The sequence below is a fragment of the Anomaloglossus baeobatrachus genome, chromosome 1 (genome assembly GCF_048569485.1).
Source record: "Anomaloglossus baeobatrachus isolate aAnoBae1 chromosome 1, aAnoBae1.hap1, whole genome shotgun sequence".
NCBI lineage: Eukaryota > Metazoa > Chordata > Amphibia > Anura > Aromobatidae > Anomaloglossus > Anomaloglossus baeobatrachus.
This window is the reverse complement of record NC_134353.1, coordinates 62807483-62828284: the sequence shown is the minus strand read 5'-3', so window position 1 is coordinate 62828284 and position 20802 is coordinate 62807483. Positions and strand designations below refer to the sequence as shown.

The window sequence follows — 20802 nt, the reverse complement described above, 5'->3', positions numbered from 1 at the left end:
TAGGAACGTGCGTACCTGAGGAAGTCGTCGTTTCTGAAAAAATACAGATAGCGCTGAGACTTGTCCCTAAAGGGAACTGAGCGACAACCCATTTTCCTACCTAGATTGCAGGAAGGAAGGAAACATAGACGATGCAACCGGCCAGGGAGAAACACCCTGCGCCGAGCACCGAGATAAGAACATCTTCCACGTCCTGTGGTCAATCTTGGCGGACGTTGGTATGCTAGCCTGTCTCATGGTGGCAACCACGTCCTGAGGTAATCCTGACGACACTAGGTTCCAGGACTCAATGCCACACCATCCGGTTGAGGGCCGTAGAATTCAAATGGAAGAATGGCCCTTGAGACAGCCAGTCTGATTGGTCTGGTAGTGCCCCCGGTTAGCCTACCGTGAGGCACCACAGAACCGAGTACCACAACATCCTCGGCCAATTTGTAGCGACGAGGATGGCGCGGCCGCAGTCGGTCTTGATCTAGCGCAGTACTCTGGGCAACAATGCCAGAGGTGGCACCTAAGGTAGCTGGAACTGCGACCAATGCTGAACTAAGGCGTTTGCCGCCAGAGCTCGATGATTGTGAAACCGTGCCATGAAGCTGGCACATTGTTGTTGTGCCGTGACGCCATTAGATCGACGTCCGGCCTCTGTCAGCGGCGCCAGATCTCCTGAAACCCGTCCGGGTGAGGAGACCATACTCTTTCGGCCACACCTCAGCGACTTAGGAAGTCAGCTTCCTAGTTTCCACACTTGGGATGTGAATTGTGGATATGGTGGATGCCGTGTCTTCCACCCACATCAGAACCTGCCGGACTTCCTGGAAGGCTTGCCGGTTGCGCGTTCTTCCTTGGTGGTTGATGTATGCCACCGCTGTGGAGCTGTCCGACTGAAGTCGGATATGCTTGCTTTCCAGCCGCTGTTGGAAGGATTGTAGGGCAAGATACACTGCTCTGTGTTCAAGAACATTGATCTGAAGGGTGTACTCTTGCTGAGTCCACGTACCCTGAGCGCTGTAGTGGAGAAAAACTGCTCCCCACCCTGATACACTCGCGTCTGTCGTAACTATTGCCCAGGACGGGGATAGGAAGGACCTTCTTTTTGACCAAGAGGTGAGAAGAAGCCACCACCGTAGAGATTCCTTGGCCGCCTGAGAAAGAACGACGACTCTGTTGAGGGACGTCGACTCCTCGTCCCATTGGCGGAGAATGTCCCATTGTAGTGGACGCAGTAAAACTGCGCGAAAGGAACTGCCTCCATTGCTACCATCTTACGTAGGAAGTGCATGAGGCGTCTCAATGTGTGCGACTGGTTCTTAAAGAAGAGCTTGCAGCCCGTAGTGAATGCTGTTTGTCTAGCGGCAGCTTCACTATCGCTGAGAGAGTAAGAAACTCTATGCCTAGATATGTTATCGATAGGGTCGGGGTCGGATCTGACTTTAAAAAGTTGATGATCCACCCAAAACTCTAGAGAGTCTCCAGCGCAACGTTCGGGCAGTGTTGGCATGTTTCCTAAGAGAGTGCCTTGACAAGTAGATCGTCTAAATACGGGACCACAGAGTGACCCTGAGAGTGCAGGACTGTGACTACTGCTGCCCTGACCTTGGCGAAGACCAGTTGGACTGTCGCTAGCCGGAAGGTAGAGCTACGAACAGAGGGTGTTCGTCTCCTATAACGAAGCGTAGAAACGCTAGTGCTCTGGATCAATCGGCACGTGTGGATAAGCATCCTTGATGCCTAATGATGCTAGGAAATATCCTTGGGACCTTGAGGCGATGACATGGCGGAGGGATTCCATCCGGAACCGCCTGGTGTCCACGAGCTTGCTGAGCATTTTTAGATCCAGAACGGGACGGAACGGTCCGTTGTTATAGGTACCGCAAAGAATTTGGGGTAAAAACCGTGACCTTGTTCCTGAAGAGGAACGGGGGTCATCACTCTTTCTGCCTATAGAGTGCACCCTGTTTGCAGAAGAGCAGCGGCCCGGCCGGGAGGTGGAGAAATTCTGAAGAATCGAGTTGGAGGACGAGAAGTGAGCTCTATCCTGTACCCGTGAGACAGAATGTCTCACACTCAATGGTCATTGACCTATGGCAGCTAAATATCGCCAAGGCGGGAGAGCCTGCTACAGACCGAGGCCGCAAGTCATGAGGAAGCCGCCTTGGAAGCGGGTTTTCAGACTGTCGCTTTTTTGGGCGAGACTGAGCCCGCTAAGAATCTTAGCTCCTCTGATCCTTTTGAGTCCACATTGGACGAGGAAAAATGGGACCTGCCCGAGCCTCGAAAAGGCCGAAAACCCCGACTGCCTCTTGCTCTGTTGGGGTTTGTTGTGTCCGGGCTGAGGAAAGGATGAATCCTTACCCCTGGACTGTTTGATGGTTACATCCAACGCTCACCAAACAGTCGGTCAGCAGAAAAAGGCAACTGGTTAGGCAACCTTTTTTGGAAGCAGAATCTGCCTTCCATTCACTTAACGAGCAGACCAGGCTCTGCTTAAAAACACGGAGCAGCGGAGGCTACCGCCGCACGGTTCGCAGAGTCCAGGACAACCTGAATCGCGTAAGAAACAAATGCAGACATTTGAGAGGTTAAGGATGCCACCTGCGGCACAGATGTACGTGTAACCGTGTCAATCTGTGTAAGACAAGCTGAAATAGCTTGGAGTGCCCCAAGGGAGAGAATGCCGGAGCCAACGGTGCGCCGACAGCCTCATAGATGGCTTTCGACCAGAGATCCATCTGTCTGTCAGTGGCATCTTTGAGTTTGCAGTTCCATCTCCCACTGCAACTATGGATCTAGCTACAAGCCTGGAGATTGGAGGATGACGCTCGGGACATTGGGTCCAGTCCTTGACCAAGTCAGGGGACAGGGATAACGTGTATCCTAAGCCGTTTGGAGAAGCGCATATCTGGATAAGCGTGGTGTTCCTGGACTGCCTTTCTGAAGGCAGAGTGGTCCAGAAAAATACGTGAAGCTGACTCCTCCACTGGAGGAGCTGTGAGAAATAACCCACATTCTATAGATGGATGCTATAAAGATTATTTACTATGGCGTCACAATCAGGTGTATCCAGATTGAGAGCGGTCTCAGGATCAGAATCCTGAGCCGCTACTTCCGCCTCATTACACAGCGAGTCCTTCTGTTAGGACCCTGATGAAACCGAGGCCGCTCATAGCGAGCCCACTTAGGCTGTCTGGGACTGACGTCCGTGCAGAGCCGTGACTCTGGGATGCGTGTGACATTCCCGGAGCTGTTAGTTATTCACACTGAGGGGGGCCATGGATCAATGATTCAACAGTGCCCATATTGTGAGAGACATGTCCGGACTGCTAGGCTTCTAGTATCATAGCCATAGTCTCAGAAAAACTGTCAGTAAATACTGCAGACACCGTCCTCATCCCCTGGCCATTAGTGCATACAATGGGAGTCTATGTACCTGCCGGCCGTATAGCCGTACATGCTGTACCAGCTGTATAGAAAAACATGTGGTTCTGCACCTTTGTTTTACACAGAGAATATGCTGATAACTCCTCCGCATAATCCAGGAGGGTATATACAACGTGCGACCAAACAGTGCAATGTATATAGTACAAGCATATCTATAAGTGCACTTCTGCACTAGTGGGGTTAGCACCACAGGTGCTGCTTAACGCCTGTTACAGCGATTGTGTGACTATCAGAATGCCAGGGTCTTCCACACTTGTCTCTGTATCGTACAGAAACTGACACTAATGGCTGCCGGTGTCCTTGTAGAGAAGGAAGCCGTGGGCGTGCCTGAGAAAGTGCGGGAATCCGGATTCACAGTGCACACAGTGAGAGGGGTGGAGTATGCAAAACATACTCCAGCTCTCAGCTCTGCTCTATGCAGCGTCACGCCCCTACCCTGACTGTCAGGGCTGTGGGCGGTAACGAAGGGAGACTAGGCCCAGAAGCCGGGGACTCGAGTTAACAGCGCGGCCGCCGTAAAAGCGCGGGCCGCGCTGAAGTCCCCGGCGCACCACAAGTGCCAGCCGCGCCGCAGTTCCAGCAGCCGGCGCGACCGATTCATAGAAGTGGCCAGCGTCCCGCCCCTCTCCTGACTGGCAGGTCTGGGGGCGGGAACGAACGGAAGCAGGCCGCAAAAGCCGGGGACTCTAGTTATCAGCGCGGCCGCCGTAAAAGCGCGGGCCGCGCTGAAGTCCCCGGCGCACCACAAGTGCCAGCCGCGCCGCTGCCAGCGGCCGGCGCGACCGATTCCTGGAAGTGGCCAGCGTCCCGCCCCTCTCCTGACTGGCAGGTCTGGGGGCGGGAACGAACGGAAGCAGGCCGCAAAAGCCGGGGACTCTAGTTATCAGCGCGGCCGCCGTAAAAGCGCAGGCCGCGCTGAAGTCCCCGGCGCACTACAAGTGCCAGCCGCGCCGCAGTCCCTGCGGCCGGCGCGACCAATTCCCATAAGTGAGCCTGCTTCAGCAAAGCTGAATGAGGCCATGGCACAGGCGCCGCAGCGCTGATGTCCCCCGGCGCACTACAACACCCAGCATGCTGCGGTGTGAGCGCCAAATGCACGGGGACACAGAGTACCTTGAGGAAGCAGGGCCATGTCCCTGATGTACTCCGCTCCATCCAGCATCTTCTCCAGGGGCTGTAGATGGAGCACGGTCTCAGTGCCTGGAGACCGGTAAATCCCACTTCACCCAGAGCCCTGTAAAAAGGGATGGGGAAGGAATCAGCATGTGGGCTCCTGCCGCCGTACCCGCAATGGGTACCTCAACCTTACAAACACCTCCGACATACAGTGGGGTGAGAAGGGAGCATGCTGGGGACACTATATGTGTCCTCTTTTCTTCCATCCGACATAGTCAGCAGCTGCTGCTGACTAAAAAGTGGAGCTATGCGTGGATGTGTTGCCTCCTTCGCACAAAGCACAAAACTGGTGAGCCAGTGATCCCACTGGGGGTGTATAGCCAGAAGGGGAGGGGCCTTACACTTTTAAGTGTAATACTTTGTGTGGCCTCCAGAGGCAATAGCTATACACCCAATTGTCTGGGTCTCCCAATGGAGCGACAAAGAAAAGGGTGGCTGTATTTTGAATGCAAAACCAGTTTTTGTCCAAACTGTACCCAGAACCACGAGCAGTTCTGGGTGTATATTTATAATCCCTGCCTAACAGTCCCTGTATACACTAGCCTAGATAAAGAAATAGAAAAAGTATTTATAAATATTTTACCGTATGCTAATGAGCGCCAGGACTAGTCCCCTGGGCGTTAGTTCCCTGGTCAGTCGCCCCCATTAGCATGTTAGTACGTCCCTGTGGGTGTGCTAACATGCTAATGAATGTGCATCATCAGAGGATGATCTCACTCACCTCTCCGCTGCCATTGCTTTTGACGGGAGATTTCTGCTCATTGCGCATGACCCCAGAGTTTGGGTCATGCGCACTACTTCAGTTTGAAGGCAGGACGTGTGCACCCAGCTTCATAGTGTTAATCACCCAAACTCTGGGGTCATGCACACTGAGCCGAAATCTCAAATCGGGCGGCGATGAGGTGATTGAGATCATCCTGTGACGCTGCGCATTCATTAGCATGATAGTACACCCACAGGGGTGTACTAACATGCTAATGGAGGCGAGTGGCAAGGGAAGCAAGGCCCAGGGGACTAGTCCTCACGCTCATTAGCATAAGATAAAAGATCTTTAGAAATACTTTTTCTAAAGATCTCTTATCATAGGCTAGTGTATACAGGGACAGTAAAGGGTGCTTTACACGCTGCGACATCGCTAGCGATCTCGTTAGCGATGTGACACGCCAGATCGCAGACGCGATTTGCAGAGATCGCACATGTGACTGGCGCTACAAAAACGACCTCTCTCTGCAGATCGCATCTGCGATCTGGCGTGTCACATCGCTAACGAGATCGCTAGCGATGTCGCAGCGTGTAAAGCACCCTTTAGACAGGGATTAACAATATACACCCAGAACTGCTTGTGGGTCTGGGTGCATATTGGACCTGACAGGTTTCCTTTAAAGAATTTAAGCCACGGTGCCAAAAATATTGATTTTGAGGGGGGCAACAACCAAATTGTTACTTAGGTGGGGCAACCTGATTGGTCGCTCTAAAGCCTGTAACGATAGCAATGGCTGTCAGTAACCAGTGCAGACATAACTGTAGCCTCATTTTATGAGAATCGCCTCCCAGTAAGGTCCCTCTGGTTGCCTATAGCAACTGCAGAAGTGATTGGGGGCCTCATTTATGTGAATTTCCTCCCAGTAAGATCGGTCTGATTGCCTATAGAGTGAAGCTTTCAGCATCGAAGCTGCTGAGGTAAAGTGAAAGCTGAGCTCTGATTGGTCTAGCTGTCCATAGCAGCCAACACACACACACACACACACACACACACACACACATATACACATACATACAGCTCTGGCAAAAATGGAGACTACTGCAAAAATTGTCAGTTTTTCTGATTTTTCTCTTTATATTTTTGAGTAAAATGTAAAAGAAGGGAATTTTGTTACTTACCGTAAATTCCTTTTCTTCTAGCTCCAATTGGGAGACCCAGACAATTGGGGTGTATAGCTACTGCCTCCGGAGGCCACACAAAGTATTACACTCAAAAGTGTAAGGCCCCTCCCCTTCTGGCTATACACCCCCAGTGGGATCACTGGCTCACCAGTTTAATGCAAAAGCAAGAAGGAGGAAAGCCAATAACTGGTTTAAAGACCAATTCAATCCGAAGAAACATCGGAGAACTGCAACCATTCACATGAACAACATGTGTACCGAAAAAAACCCTAAGAAAACAGGGCGGGTGCTGGGTCTCCCAATTGGAGCTAGAAGAAAAGGAATTTACGGTAAGTATACAAAATTCCCTTCTTCTTTGTCGCTCCATTGGGAGACCCAGACAATTGGGACGTCCAAAAGCAGTCCCTGGGTGGGTAAAAGAATACCTCGTGGTAGGGCCGCCAAACAGCCCTTTCGTACAGGTGGGCAACCGCCGCCTGAAGGACTTGTCTACCTCGGCTGGCGTCTGCCGAAGCGTAGGTATGCACCTGATAATGCTTGGTAAAAGTGTGCAGACTCGACCAGGTAGGTGCCTGGCACACCTGCTGAGCCGTAGCCTGGTGCCGTAATGCCCAGGACGCACCCACGGCTCTGGTAGAATGGGCATTCAGCCCTGAGGAAACCGGGAGCCTAGCAGAACGGTAGGTTTCAAGAATTGGTTCCTTGATCCACCGAGTCAGGGTGGATTTGGAAGCTTGCGACCCTTTACGCTGACGAGCGACAAGGACAAAGAGTGCATCCGGGCGGCACAGGAGCGCCGTGCGGGAATGTAGATCCTGAGTGCTCTCACCAGATCCAACAGATGCAAATCCTTTTCCAATTGATGGACTGGATGAGGACACAAAGAAGGTAAGGTGATATCTTGATTGAGATGAAAGTGGGATACCACCTTAGGGAGAAAGTCCGGAATCGGACGCCGAACCCCCTTGTCCTGGTGAAGACCAGGAATGTAGATTTGCATGACAGCGCTGCTAGCTCGGACACTCTCTTAAGAGACGTGACCGCTACTAGAAAGGCCACTTTCTGTGAAAGACGGAAAAGGGAAACAACTTTCAAAGGCTCGAAAGGCGGCTTCAAGAGAGTCATTAGAACCTTGTTCAGACTCCAGAGCTCTAACGGCCGCTTGTACGGAGTGATGAGAAGACAAACTCCCTGCAGGAACGTGCATACCTGCGGAAGTCGGCTAGGCGTTTCTGAAAAAATACAGATAGCGCTGAGACTTGTCCTTTAAGGGAGCTGAGCGACCAACCATTTTCCAACCAAGATTGTAGGAAGGAAGGAAAAATAGGCGATGCAAATGGCCAGGGAGAAACTCCTTGAGCAGAGCACCAAGATAAGAATATCTTCCACGATCTGTGGTAGATCCTGGCGGACGTTGGTTTCTTGGCCTGCGTCATGGTGACAACCACTCCTGAGATAATCCTGAAGACGCTAGGATCCAGGACTCAATGGCTACACCGTCATGTTCAGGGCCGCAGAGTTCAGATGGAAAAAAGGGCCCTTGAAACAGCAAGTCTGGTCGGTCTGGTAGTGCCCACGGTTGGCCTACCGTGAGGTACCACAGATCCGGGAACCCCGACCTCCTCTGCCAATCTGGAGCGACGAGGATGGCGCGGCGACAGTCGGACTTGATCTTGCGCAGCACTCTGGGCAACAATGCCAGAGGTGGGACACATAAGGTAGCCGGGACTGCGACCAATGTTGAACTGAGGCGTCCGCCGCCAGAGCTCGATGATCGTGAGACTGTGCTATGAAGCCGGGACAATGTTGTTGTGCCGTGACGCCATTATGTCGACGTCCGGCATCCCGCAGCGGCGACAGATCTCCTGAAACCCGTCCGGGTGAAGAAACTATTCCCCTGCGTCCATACCCTGGCGACTGAGGAAGTCTGCTTCCTAGTTTACCACGCCTGGGATGTGAACTGCGGATATGGTGGATGCCGTGTCTTCCACCCACGTCAGAATCCGCCGGCTTCCTGGAAGGCTTGCCGGCTGCGTGTTCTTCCGTGGTGGTTGATGTATGCCACCGCTGTGGAGATATCCGACTGAATTCGGATGTGCTTGCTTTTCAGCCACTGCTGGAAGGCTTGTAGGACAAGATACACTGCTCTGATTCCCAGAACATTGATCTGAAGGGTGGACTCTTGCTGAATCCACGTATCTTGAGCCCTGTGGTAGAGAAAAACTGCTCCCCACTCTGATAGACTCGTGCCTGTCGTAACTACCGCCCAGGATGGGGGTAGGAAGGACCTTTTTTCTGACCATGAGGTGGGAAGAAGCCACCACCGTAGAGATTCTTTGGCCGCCTGAGAAAAGGAGACGTCTCTGTCGATGGGCGTCGACCTCCCGTCTCATTGGCGGAGAATGTCCCATTGTAGTGGACGCAGATGAAACTGCGCGAAAGGGACTGCCGCCATTGCTACCATCTTACGTGAGAAGTGCATGAGGCGTCTCAATGTGTGCGACTGATCCTAAGGAGAGATTGCAGCCTTGTCTGTAGTGAACGCTGTTTGTCTAGCGGAAGCTTCACTATCGCTGAGAGAGTATGAAACTCCATGCCTAGATATGTTAGTGATTGGCCCGGGGTCGGATCTGACTTTGAAAAGTTGATGATCCACCCGAAACTCTGGAGAGTCTCCAGCGCAACGTTCGGCTGTGTTGGCATGTTCCTTAAGAGGGTGCCTTGACAAGTAGATCTCCCAAATACGGGATCACAGAGTGACCTTGAGATTGCAGTACTGGCACTACTGCTGCCATGACCTTAGCGAAGGCCCGTGGGGCTATCGCCAGCCGGAAGGCAGAGTTACGAACTGAAGGTGTTCGCGTCTTATAACAAAGCGTAGAAACGCTGGAGCTCTGGATCAATCGGCACGTGGGGATAAGCATCCTTGACGTCTATCGATGTTAGGAAATTTCCTTGAAACATTGAGGCGATGACGGAGCGGGGGGATTACATCCGGAACCGCCTGGTGTTCACGAGCTGGTTGAGCCGTGTTAGATCCAGAACGGGACGGAAATACTCGTCCTTTCTTGGCACCGCAAATAATTCGGAGTAAAAACCGTGACCTTGTTCCTGAAGAGGAACGGGGGTCACCACTCGTTGTGCCTTTAGAGTGCCCACCGCCTGCAGAAGAGCATCGGCTCGGTCGGGAGGTGGAGAAGTTCTGAAGAATTGAGTTGGAGGACGAGAACTGAACTCTATCCTGTACCCGTGAGACAGAATGTCTCTCACCCAGCGGTCTTTGACCTGTGACAGCCAAATATCGCCAAGGCGGGAGAGCCTGCTACCGACCGAGGATGCGGAGAGAGGAGGCCGCAAGTCATGAGGAAGCCTCTTGGAAGCGGGTTTTCAGGCTGTCTTTTTTGGGCGTGACTGAGCCCGCCAAGAAACTGAGCTCCTCTGATCCTTTTGAGTCCTCTTTGGACGAGGAGAAATGGGACCTGCCCGAGCCTTGAAAAGACCGAAAACCCCGACTGTCCCTTGGTATGTTGGGGTTTGTTTTGTCTGGGCTGAGGTAAGGAAGAATCCTTACTCTTGAACTGTTTAATGATTACATCTCACGCACACTAAACAGTCGGTCAGCAGAACAAGGCAAACTGGTTAAGCCCTTTTTTGGAAGCAGAATCTGCCTTCCATTCAGTTAACACCCAGGCCCTGCGTAAAACCACGGAGTTAGCGGACGCCACTGCCGTACGGGTCGTAGAGTCTAGGACAGCATTAATCGCATAAGACGCAAATGCAGACATTTGAGCGGTTAAGGATGACACTTGCGGAACAGATGTACGTGTGACCGTGTCCATCTGTGTAAGACAAGCTGAAGTAGCTTGGAGTGCCTCTACGGCTGCGAATGCTGGAGCTAACAGCGCGCCGATAGCCTCATAGATGGATTTCGACCAGAGATCCCTCTGTCTGTCAGTGGCATCTTTAAGTGCAGCCCCATCTTCCACTGCAACTATGGATCTAGCTGCAAGCTGGAGATTGGAGGATGCCCCTTGGGACACTGGGTCCAGCCATTGCCCACGTCAGGGGGTAGGGATAACGTGTATCCTCAGCCGTTTGGAGAAGCGCTTAACTGGATAAGCGTGGTGTTCCTGGACTGCCTGTGTAAAGTCAGGGTGGTCAAGGAACGTATTTAATTTACGCTTGGGATACGTGAATGGAATTTCTCCTGCTATGAAGCTGACTCTTCCACTGGAGGAGCTGGGGGAGAAATAACTAACATTCTATTGATGGACGCTATGAGATTATTGACTATGGCGTCACCATCAGGTGTATCCAGATTGAGAGCGGTCTCAGGATTAGATCTTGAGCAGCTACCTCCGCCACATCAAACACAGAGAGTCCGCTTGCTGGGACCCTGACTAGTGCGATGAAGTCGAGGGCCGCTCATAGTGAGCCTCTCAGGCTGTCTGGGACTGTCGTCCGTGTCAGAGCCGTCACTGTGGGAAGCACATGACACCCTCGGAGCTCAAAGTTGTTCCCACTGAGGGGGACCATGGATAATGTGAACAGTGGCCATGGATTTGAGAGACTTGTCTGGACTGCAAGGCTTCTAGTATCATAGCCATAGTCTCAGAAAATCTGTCAGTAAAAACTGCAGGCTCCGTCCCCATGTCCTGGACGATTAGCAGAGACTCCGTAGTATACAATGGGGGTCTATGTACACTGCCGGCCATATAGCCGTACATGCTGTACCGGCTGCATATAAAACATGTGCTTCTGCACCTCTGTTTTACACCGACAATATGCTGTTATGTCCTCCGCACAATCAAGGAGGGTATATACAAAAATGCAGCTAAATAGTGCAATGCATAGTGAATAAGCATATATGTATATGTGCACTTCGGCACTAGTGGAGTCAGCCCCACAGGTGCTGCTTAACGCCTGGTCACAGCGGTTGTGTGACTCTCCAAATCCCTGCCAGGGATTCCTAAACTTGTCTCTTCTGTCGCTACAGAAAACACTGACAAGAATGGCTGCCGGCGTCCTGTGTAGAGGAAGAAGCCGTGGGCGTGCCTGAGAAAGTGCGGGAATCCGGCTTCACAGTGTACACAGTGAGAGGGGTGGAGTATGCAAAGCATACTCCAGCTCTCAGCGCTGCCGGTTTCACAGTGCACACAGTGAGAGGGGTGGAGTATGCAAAGCATACTCCAGCTCTCAGCGCTGCCGTGCTGTGCAGCGTCACGCCCCTACCCTGACTGGCAGGTCTGTGGGCGGAAACGAAGTGAGACTAGGCCGCGCAAGCCGGGGACTCGAGTGATAAGCGCGGCCGGCATATAAGCCTTGGTCGGCGCGGAAGTCCCCGGCGCACCACAAGTCCCAGCCGCGCCCGAAATAAAAATGGCAACGGCGGTTAGCGCGGTAGTCCCCTAATACACTAACACACCCAGCAAGCTGTAGTGTGCGATGGCACTAGTGCGGGCAGCGCCGCCGTCCCTGGCGCACTAACACACCCAGCAATGCTGCCGTGTGTCCGTGCGCGGTCCCCACAGGGACACAGAGTACCTCAACGTAGCAGGGCCATGTCCCTGAGGATACTCCGCTCCATGTCCAGCAGATTCCCAGGAGCTGTGGATGGAGCACGGCCTCAGTGCCTGGAGACCGGTAAGATCCCACTTCACCCAGAGCCGAAAGGGGATGGGGAAGGAAAGCAGCATGTGGGCTCCAGCCTCCGTACCCGCAATGGGTACCTCAACCTTAACAAACACCGCCGACAAAAGTGGGGTGAGAAGGGAGCATGCTGGGGGCCCTAGTATGGGCCCTCTTTTCTTCCATCCGACATAATCAGCAGCTGCTGCTGACTAAACAGTGGAGCTATGCGTGGATGTCTGACCTCCTTCGCACAAAGCACAAAACTGGTGAGCCAGTGATCCCACTGGGGGTGTATAGCCAGAAGGGGAGGGGCCTTACACTTTTAAGTGTAATACTTTGTGTGGCCTCCGGAGGCAGTAGCTATACACCCCAATTGTCTGGGTCTCCCAATGGAGCGACAAAGAAATTGTTCTTTTATTCTATAAATTACTGACGTCTCCGAATTTCCAAGCAATACATTTTGTATTTTCTGAAAATGAGAAATGGTCAAAATAACAATACAATGCATTGCTTTCAGACCTCAAATAATGCAAAGAAAACAAGGTCATAATCATTTAGAAACAACAATACTAATAATGTTTTACCTCAGGAAGATTCAGAAATCAATATTTTGTGGAATAACCATGATTTTTAATCACAGCTTTCATGCGTCGCTTTCCCCCAGTCTTTCACACTGCTTTTGGGTGACCTTATGCCACTCCTGGTGCAATAATGTAAGCAGTTCTTCTTTGTTTGATGGCTTGTGACTATCCATCGTCCTCTAGATTACATTCCAGAGGTTTTCAATGGGGTTCAGGTCTGGAGATTGGGCTGGCCATGACAGGGTTTTGATGTGGTGGTCCTTCATCCACACATTGACTTGACCCCAGCTGTGTAGCATGGCGCATTGTCCTGCTGGAAAAAACAGTCCTCAGAGTTGGGGGAACATTGCCTGAGCAGAAGGAAGCAACTGTTTTTCCAGGATAACCTTGTATGTGGCTTGATTCATGCCAAGACGCACCAAAGCCGTGATTAAAAATCATGGTTCTTCCACAAAATCTTGATTTCTGAATCTTCCGGAGGTAAAACATTATTAGTATTGTTGTTTCTAAAAGATTATGAACTTGTTTTCTTTGCATTATTTGAGGTTTGAAAGCAATGCATTGTTTTATTATTTTGACCATTTCTCATTTTCAGAAAATAAATAAAAAATTCATTGCTTGGAAATTCGGAGACGTTGTCTGTAGTTATAGAATAAAAGAACAATTTAGAATAAAAGAACAATTTACATTTCACTCTAAAATATACCTATACAAAGAAGAAAAACACAATTTTGCAGTGGTCTCTTCATTTTTTGCCAGAGCTGTAATATATATATATACATACATACATACATACATACATACACACATATATACACACACATACACTATGAATAATATAAATTATATACAAGATTATAATATAATATAATATATATACATACACACATATACATACACGCACATACACTATGAATATAAATTATATACGAGATTAATATATTATATATATATATATATTTATATATATACACACACACACACACACACACACACACACATATACATACACGCACACATACACAATGTATATATATATATATATATATATATATATATATATATATATATATATATATATATATATATATATATATATATACACGCACACATACACACACACACACACGTGTATACATGCGAGTATATATCTGATCAGTGTGAGGTGATTGCTAAGGGTCATAATACCAGTGACTGGCCTTTGTTCTCAGTGTTGTGGCAAATTTGTAAAGAAAGAAAAGATTTAAAAAAAAAAACAAGAAAAAAAACAAAAAAAACAACAACACTGAAGATGTCAACTTCAGGGTGAAACTGAAAATTTTACCTTAGCGAGTGTGATCAACAATTTAACATTTTCTGTGAGCGAAGCCACAAGTATTTTGGTGGTATAAAATAAATTAAACCAAATCAGTAAACAATGTAATGAGAGGGGGAAAAAAAAAAAAAAAAAAAAGCAAAAAATTGCATTTTTTTTAGCTGCTGCAACAGATGAAAAAAAAATGTAATAACCAAATAAAAAAAACAAAGAAAAACAAACATATATTCCAAAATATCTATAGAATAACTGGCAGCACAGAGAAAACAGCTCTCAAAGCCCCATATCAAAAAATTTAAACTGTTACAGCTCTTGGAAACTCATGATACGAGGAAGATTTCCCACCCAAATGTTTTTGAATTTTTCACCACGTAAAAAAAAAAAAAATAAAAAACAAAATAAAAAAACAAAAAAAAAGGTTTGGTATCTACATATTTGTTCTGACCTGGAGAATCGTATTGCTGGGTCAGTTTTATGGTAAAATGAATGCTGTAAATATAAAACCCAAAACAATTGCAGAATTTCACTTTTTCCATTTTTCCCTGCTTACGGTTATATCATATGAAAAAATAAATGGTGTCATTCAAAAGCACAATTCATCCCGCAAAAAAACAAGCCCTCACACAGCTGTGTCGAGGGGTTAAAAAAAAAAAAAAAAAAAAAAAAAATTGGACTTTTGGAAGAAGATTAGGAAAAAAAAAAAAAGGAATAGGAAAAATTGTGCCTATTTAAAAAACAAAACAAAAAACTATTAAAACAAAAAGGTAAAGCATTTTGATGACAAGCAGGTAGGACGAACTATCAGGCAAAATTAAAGTGCAAAACAAAAAAAAACCCAAAAAAAACAAAAACAAAAAAAAAAAAAAAAAAAAAAAAAAAAAAACCTTGATCCTTAATGGGTTAGCTTAGAATTCCTCTAGTTTCTGGTCCCCAGAGGAGAACGCTATGGACGTCAACCACGTTACTTGTAGCGCAGACAGAAACGTAAGGCATTCTGCAGATTTGTGCTCACGACGCTGGAGCAATCTATCAGGGTGACATGGTTCATAGGATGGGGCGTTTTCAACTGTGCTAATAAAATGTTTACATTGAGCAAATCTGAAATGTGGCCGTTCTGTGCGTTGTCCTTCTTATGTGAATGCATTGTCTTTACACCAATCCAAATAAACCAGTTGGTCTTAGCGGCAGATTTTTGCACGACCTCCATGTGTACATTCATAAAAAAAAAAAAAAAGTTGTCAGTGTGGCGGCTTCATGTGACGTCGGCTGCGGGGTTAGAGCTACGTTGTTAGTATAATACTACAGCACATGGAAAGACGTTACCTTCTGATTCTGGGTCCGGAGCCTCTTCCTAGGAGCCGCGTCCTCGTCGGGGGCTTTGCCGTCCGTCTCTATGTGGCTTCGTGTGTTTTCATGCAATCTACCTTTAGGGGGAGGTTGTGAAACGTGTATGAAAATCCCAGGAATAAGAAAGGCGCGTCGCTCCAGCCCTCATTACATTCGCTCACATATTCTATGCCAGATCTAATAGCAATAGGCCATATTCGCACATATGTATAAAAAAAAAAAAAAAAAAAAAAAAGAAAAACAGCAGCGAAGCAGCCCCAAGACTTGTGTCATTAATGTGCCAACCACTGGAACCCACCGAGTGCTGTGCCCCATCGGTTGCACCACCGTCTGTGGGGGGTGGGGGGGGGGGCACACAGTACTTCAAAGCATAATTTATGCTACCTGGCAAAATGGATCACAGATTAATGCCAAAAGTCTTGATCAATAGGGGTCGACACCTGGCTAAATTTTTAAACTAAGGGGCAAACAAGCGCTGCCCTCCTCCAAGGAGACTTGGAAGGAAGAAGGGAATTTTGTTACTTACCGTAAATTCCTTTTCTTCTAGCTCCAATTGGGAGACCCAGACGATTGGTGTATAGCTACTGCCTCCGGAGGCCACACAAAGCATTACACTAAAAAGTGTAAGGCCCCTCCCCTTCTGGCTATACACCCCCCGTGGGATCACGGGCTGCTCAGTTTTAGTGCTAAAGCAAGAAGGAGGAAAGCCAATAACTGGTTTAAACAAATTCAATCCGAAGTAACATCGGAGAACTGAAACCGTTCAACATGAACAACATGTGTACCCGAAAAAAACAAAAATCCCGAAGGAAACAGGGCGGGTGCTGGGTCTCCCAATTGGAGCTAGAAGAAAAGGAATTTACGGTAACTAACAAAATTCCCTTCTTCTTCGGCGCTCCATTGGGAGACCCAGACGATTGGGACGTCCAAAAGCAGTCCCTGGGTGGGTAAAATAATACCTCAAGTTAGAGCTGCAAGACAGCCCTCCCCTACGAGGAGGCAACTGCCGCCTGCAGGACTCTTCTACCTAGGCTGGCGTCCGCCGAAGCGTAGGTATGCACCTGATAATGTTTGGTGAAAGTGTGCAGGCTCGACCAGGTAGCCGCCTGGCACACCTGTTGAGCCGTAGCCTGGTGTCGTAATGCCCAGGACGCACCCACGGCTCTGGTAGAATGGGCCTTCAGCCCTGATGGAACCGGAAGCCCAGCAGAACGGTAGGCTTCAAGAATTGGTTCCTTGATCCATCGAGCCAGGGTGGATTTGGAAGCTTGCGACCCTTTGCGCTTACCAGCGACAAGGACAAAGAGTGCATCCGAGCGGCGCAGGGGCGCCGTGCGGGAGATGTAGATTCTGAGTGCTCTCACCAGATCTAACAAATGCAAATCCTTCTCATACCGATGAACTGGATGAGGACAAAAGGAAGGTAAGGAGATATCCTGATTGAGATGAAAAGAGGATACCACCTTAGGGAGAAATTCCTGAATCGGGCGCAGCACTACCTTGTCCTGGTGAAACACCAGGAAGGGAGCTTTGGATGACAGCGCTGCTAGCTCAGACACTCTCCGAAGAGACGTGACCGCTACCAGAAAGGCCACTTTCTGTGAGAGTCGAGAAAGTGACACCTCCTTCAGAGGCTCGAAGGGCGGCTTCTGGAGAGCAACCAGTACCCTGTTCAGATCCCATGGATCTAACGGCCGTTTGTACGGAGGGACGATGTGACAAACCCCCTGCAGGAACGTGCGTACCTGAGGAAGTCGTGCTAGACGCTTCTGGAAAAATACTGATAGCGCTGAGACTTGTCCTTTAAGGGAGCCGAGCGCTAAGCCTTTTTCCAAACCAGATTGCAGGAAGGAAAGAAAAGTAGGCAATGCAAATGGCCAGGGGGACACTCCCTGTGCAGAGCACCAGGATAAGAAAACCTTCCACGTTCTGTGATAGATCTTAGCAGACGTGGGCTTCCTAGCCTGTCTCATGGTGGCCACGACCCCTTGAGATAATCCTGAAGACGCTAGGATCCAGGACTCAATGGCCACACAGTCAGGTTCAGGGCCGCAGAATTCAGATGGAAAAACGGCCCTTGTGACAGTAAGTCTGGCCGGTCTGGTAGCGCCCACGGTTGGCCGACCGTGAGATGCCACAGATCCGGGTACCACGATCTCCTCGGCCAGTCTGGGGCGACGAGTAAGACGCGGCGGCAATCGGACCTGATCTTGCGTAGCACTCTGGGCAAGAGTGCCAGAGGGGGAAACACATAGGGAAGCTGGAACTGCGACCAATCTTGCACCAAGGCGTCTGCCGCCAGATCGCGAGACCTCGCCATGAAGGTCGGGACCTTGTTGTTGTGCCGAGACGCCATTGCAGACAAAGAGCGGGAAACTGGCGTCCCACTGTGCCCAGTGAGAGGGCTGGAGTATGTAAATAAGACTCCAGCCCTCGGCGCTGATCATTGTACAGCGTCTCTCCCCTTCCCTGACTGACAGGGCTGGGGGCGGGAACGAAACGTAACTAGGCCGCAGAAGCCGGGGACTAGATTTATAAGCGCTGCCGTCGTAAAAGCACGGTCGGCGCGAAGTCCCCGGCGCACCACAAGTCGCAGCCGCGCCGCAGTCTCCGTGGCGGCCGGCGCGGTAGTTCCCCACACATAAACTCACTAAGCTAAGCTGCAGTGAGTATAACCCAAGCGCGCAGCGCTACCGTCCCCGGCGCACTAGAACACCCAGCAACGCTGGAGTGTGTCTGTGCCTGTCTGTACGGGGACACAGAGTACCTGAATGTTGCAGGGCCTTGTCCCTGACGGTACCCAGCTCCGTATCCAGCAGGATCTCCGGGTCTGTGGATGGAGCCCGGCCTCAGAGTCTGGAGGCCGGTAAGATCCCACTTCACCAGAGCCCTCAGGGGGATGGGGAAGGAAAACAGCATGTGGGCTCCAGCCTCCGTACCCGCAATGGGTACCTCAACCTTAACAAACACCGCCAACAAGAGTGGGGTGAGAAGGGAGCATGCTGGGGGCCCTTTGCATGGGCCCTCTTTTCTTCCATCCGATATAGTCAGCAGCTACTGCTGACTAAACAGTGGAGCTATGCGTGGATGTCTGACCTCCTTCGCACAAAGCTTGAAAACTGAGCAGCCCGTGATCCCACGGGGGGTGTATAGCCAGAAGGGGAGGGGCCTTACACTTTTTAGTGTAATGCTTTGTGTGGCCTCCGGAGGCAGTAGCTATACACCCAATCGTCTGGGTCTCCCAATGGAGCGCCGAAGAAAGTAGGGCTTGCCTGGGCGCTTTTGCCTTTCATTTTTAGGAATCCTGGTGCCAAGACCCCCAATCTAGCAGAACGTGTATTTATGGTGCAAGCCCTGGAATAAAATCCATTTAGCACACCAACAAAAAACAAACAAAAAAAAAATAAAAAAATAGCAAAAAATTTTGTAGGAAATTTTCCAAAATTTGGCAATATGCATAATGTGTGTGTAAAGGGGACTGGCCAATAAGCTCATGTACCTAACCAACTAGTATGGGGTACACAGGGCTCTGTGCTACTATATACACTGCCAAATTTTGCTAAGTGCATGGTATTTTACAGGCGCGCCATATTTTATTTTTACAATCGCATTTCTTTGCAAATTTTTGCTTTTTACAGGCTTTCATTTCCCTGGCCATTCAGTCTACATGTGGTCTATGGTCATAAATCAGAGAGCTCACTGAGTCTCTCAGTTAACTCATTCTGCAGCCAATACAATGGCTATAGGTGCAAAAATGGTGCAAAATGATTAAAGAAACTCAAATGCAACATTTTTTTTTACTGTAAAATACATGCAAATAGGTTATCCCTTTAAAAGCAGTCAGTTTTGATTTGGTTTATGGTCACTGAGACTCTGTTAACTCATTCTGCAGCCAAAATAATGGCTATAGGTGCAAAATTAATATAGAAACTCAATTGCAATTTTTTTTTTACTGTAAAATACATGCAAATAGGATAACCCTTACGGAGAATGCAAAAACTGATGGAGGATGAGGCTATATACTTCTATGGGAGGTACAGCGCAGTCCCCTTTAAGTCATTCAGCACAGTTTTTCATAAAAGGTACACTTATCTGGATTTCGTCCGGCGCGGTGGTTTTTTTCCTCTTTGCGGCTGGTGTGTATGTGTAATGTGCAGAAAGACAGGACGTAAGCAACGCCAGGTAAAAGGTCAATTGTTTTATTTATTGCTGGCTAAGGTCACCCATTTAACCTTAAAGAAAGTGAAAGCGTAGGATGCACAGCAGATAAATAATCACAGTTTTCCTTCCGTCATCATCACCCCGGGCCGGTGATTTCGGTAATACATGCGACTCGGATTAAAAACACCCAGAAGTGTCCGCCCCGCACACAACGGAGGAAGAGAATGGGAAGGAAGATTTTGTCGTCTCGGACATAGCTAGCAAGTTGCAACAACCACTATAGTTACTCCATGTAAGAAAAACAGATGAAATGACTTTTGTTTATTAGGATGGACAGGATTACCATTAAGTATTAGGAGGACCACTGTGCCGATACAACGTGTGACTGCACAACGAAAGGGGTAGGTGGGTGGGGGGAGAACCACGAGAGAAAAAGAAAAACTAAAAAAAATAAAAAAATAAAATAAAAACGTACAAGCAGTCTCTTCATAAGGAAGCCGTAAAGAGTACAAGTGTGAGTGTCCAGAAGCCGGCAACCCTGAAGAAGGCGAGCTCCTCGGCACCGGACGGAAGTATATTACACAGATCCAAAAAGAGATGCTTAACCAAACGCCGCAACTTTGTGATATTACATGCAGTTGTGGGTTTTGTATTTTAAAAAGGGTAAAAAATTAAAATTGAAAAGAAAAAAAAAAAAAAAAGAAAAGAAAAAAAAAAAGGTAAAAACCCATCGCTACGCTCCATTACGAAGCGTTTCCATTCTCATCGGAAATGAACGAACAACATTAATTTCAATTACTTCTTGATCTTGATCTCCTCTCCGGCCGCTCCTCGCATACATTTCGCTTGACGTCCTCTGCGCTCTTCTGCTTTGTACCTTGGGAGGATACAGAAGTGTTTTTTGTTTTTTATTGTTCCCCATCTAACCAGTACTCCATGACAAATTGCTGAGAAAAAGGCAAAAAAAAAAAAAAAATCTGTGCTCCACCAGCAAAGCTTTTAAGGGTGGTCTGAGATACCAAGTCATGAGTCAGGGCTCTAACAGGTCGCTCCCTATAGGTGGCGCCACAGACAATTTTCTTCTTTTGGAGCAGCGCTAAACCACCATTTCCAAAAATCTGGCGCGCTCTCTGCTGTGTGTGACGGGGGCTGGCTGACTTCATTTATAGTCACGTGTCATATTGTACGATTTATGGGGTCTCCTAATAGCAGCATTTTATAACCTAAAAGTTTTAAGGGGTTGTCCAGGGAAATTAAAATATATATTTT

At 48.8% G+C, this 20802-nt stretch overlaps 1 protein-coding gene across 1 annotated transcript in view; it reads right to left on the bottom strand.

The window, feature by feature from the left end:
* The window catches only part of NSD2 (nuclear receptor binding SET domain protein 2), a 235518-nt gene that overhangs the window by 146399 nt on the left and 68317 nt on the right, over positions 1-20802 (bottom strand). The window contains exons 7-8 of the mRNA XM_075346808.1: positions 20333-20410; positions 15349-15449 (exon numbers count right to left, since the gene is read on the bottom strand). Coding sequence (XP_075202923.1) covers positions 15349-15449; positions 20333-20410 — 179 coding nt within the window. The remainder of the gene's footprint in view (positions 1-15348; positions 15450-20332; positions 20411-20802) is intronic.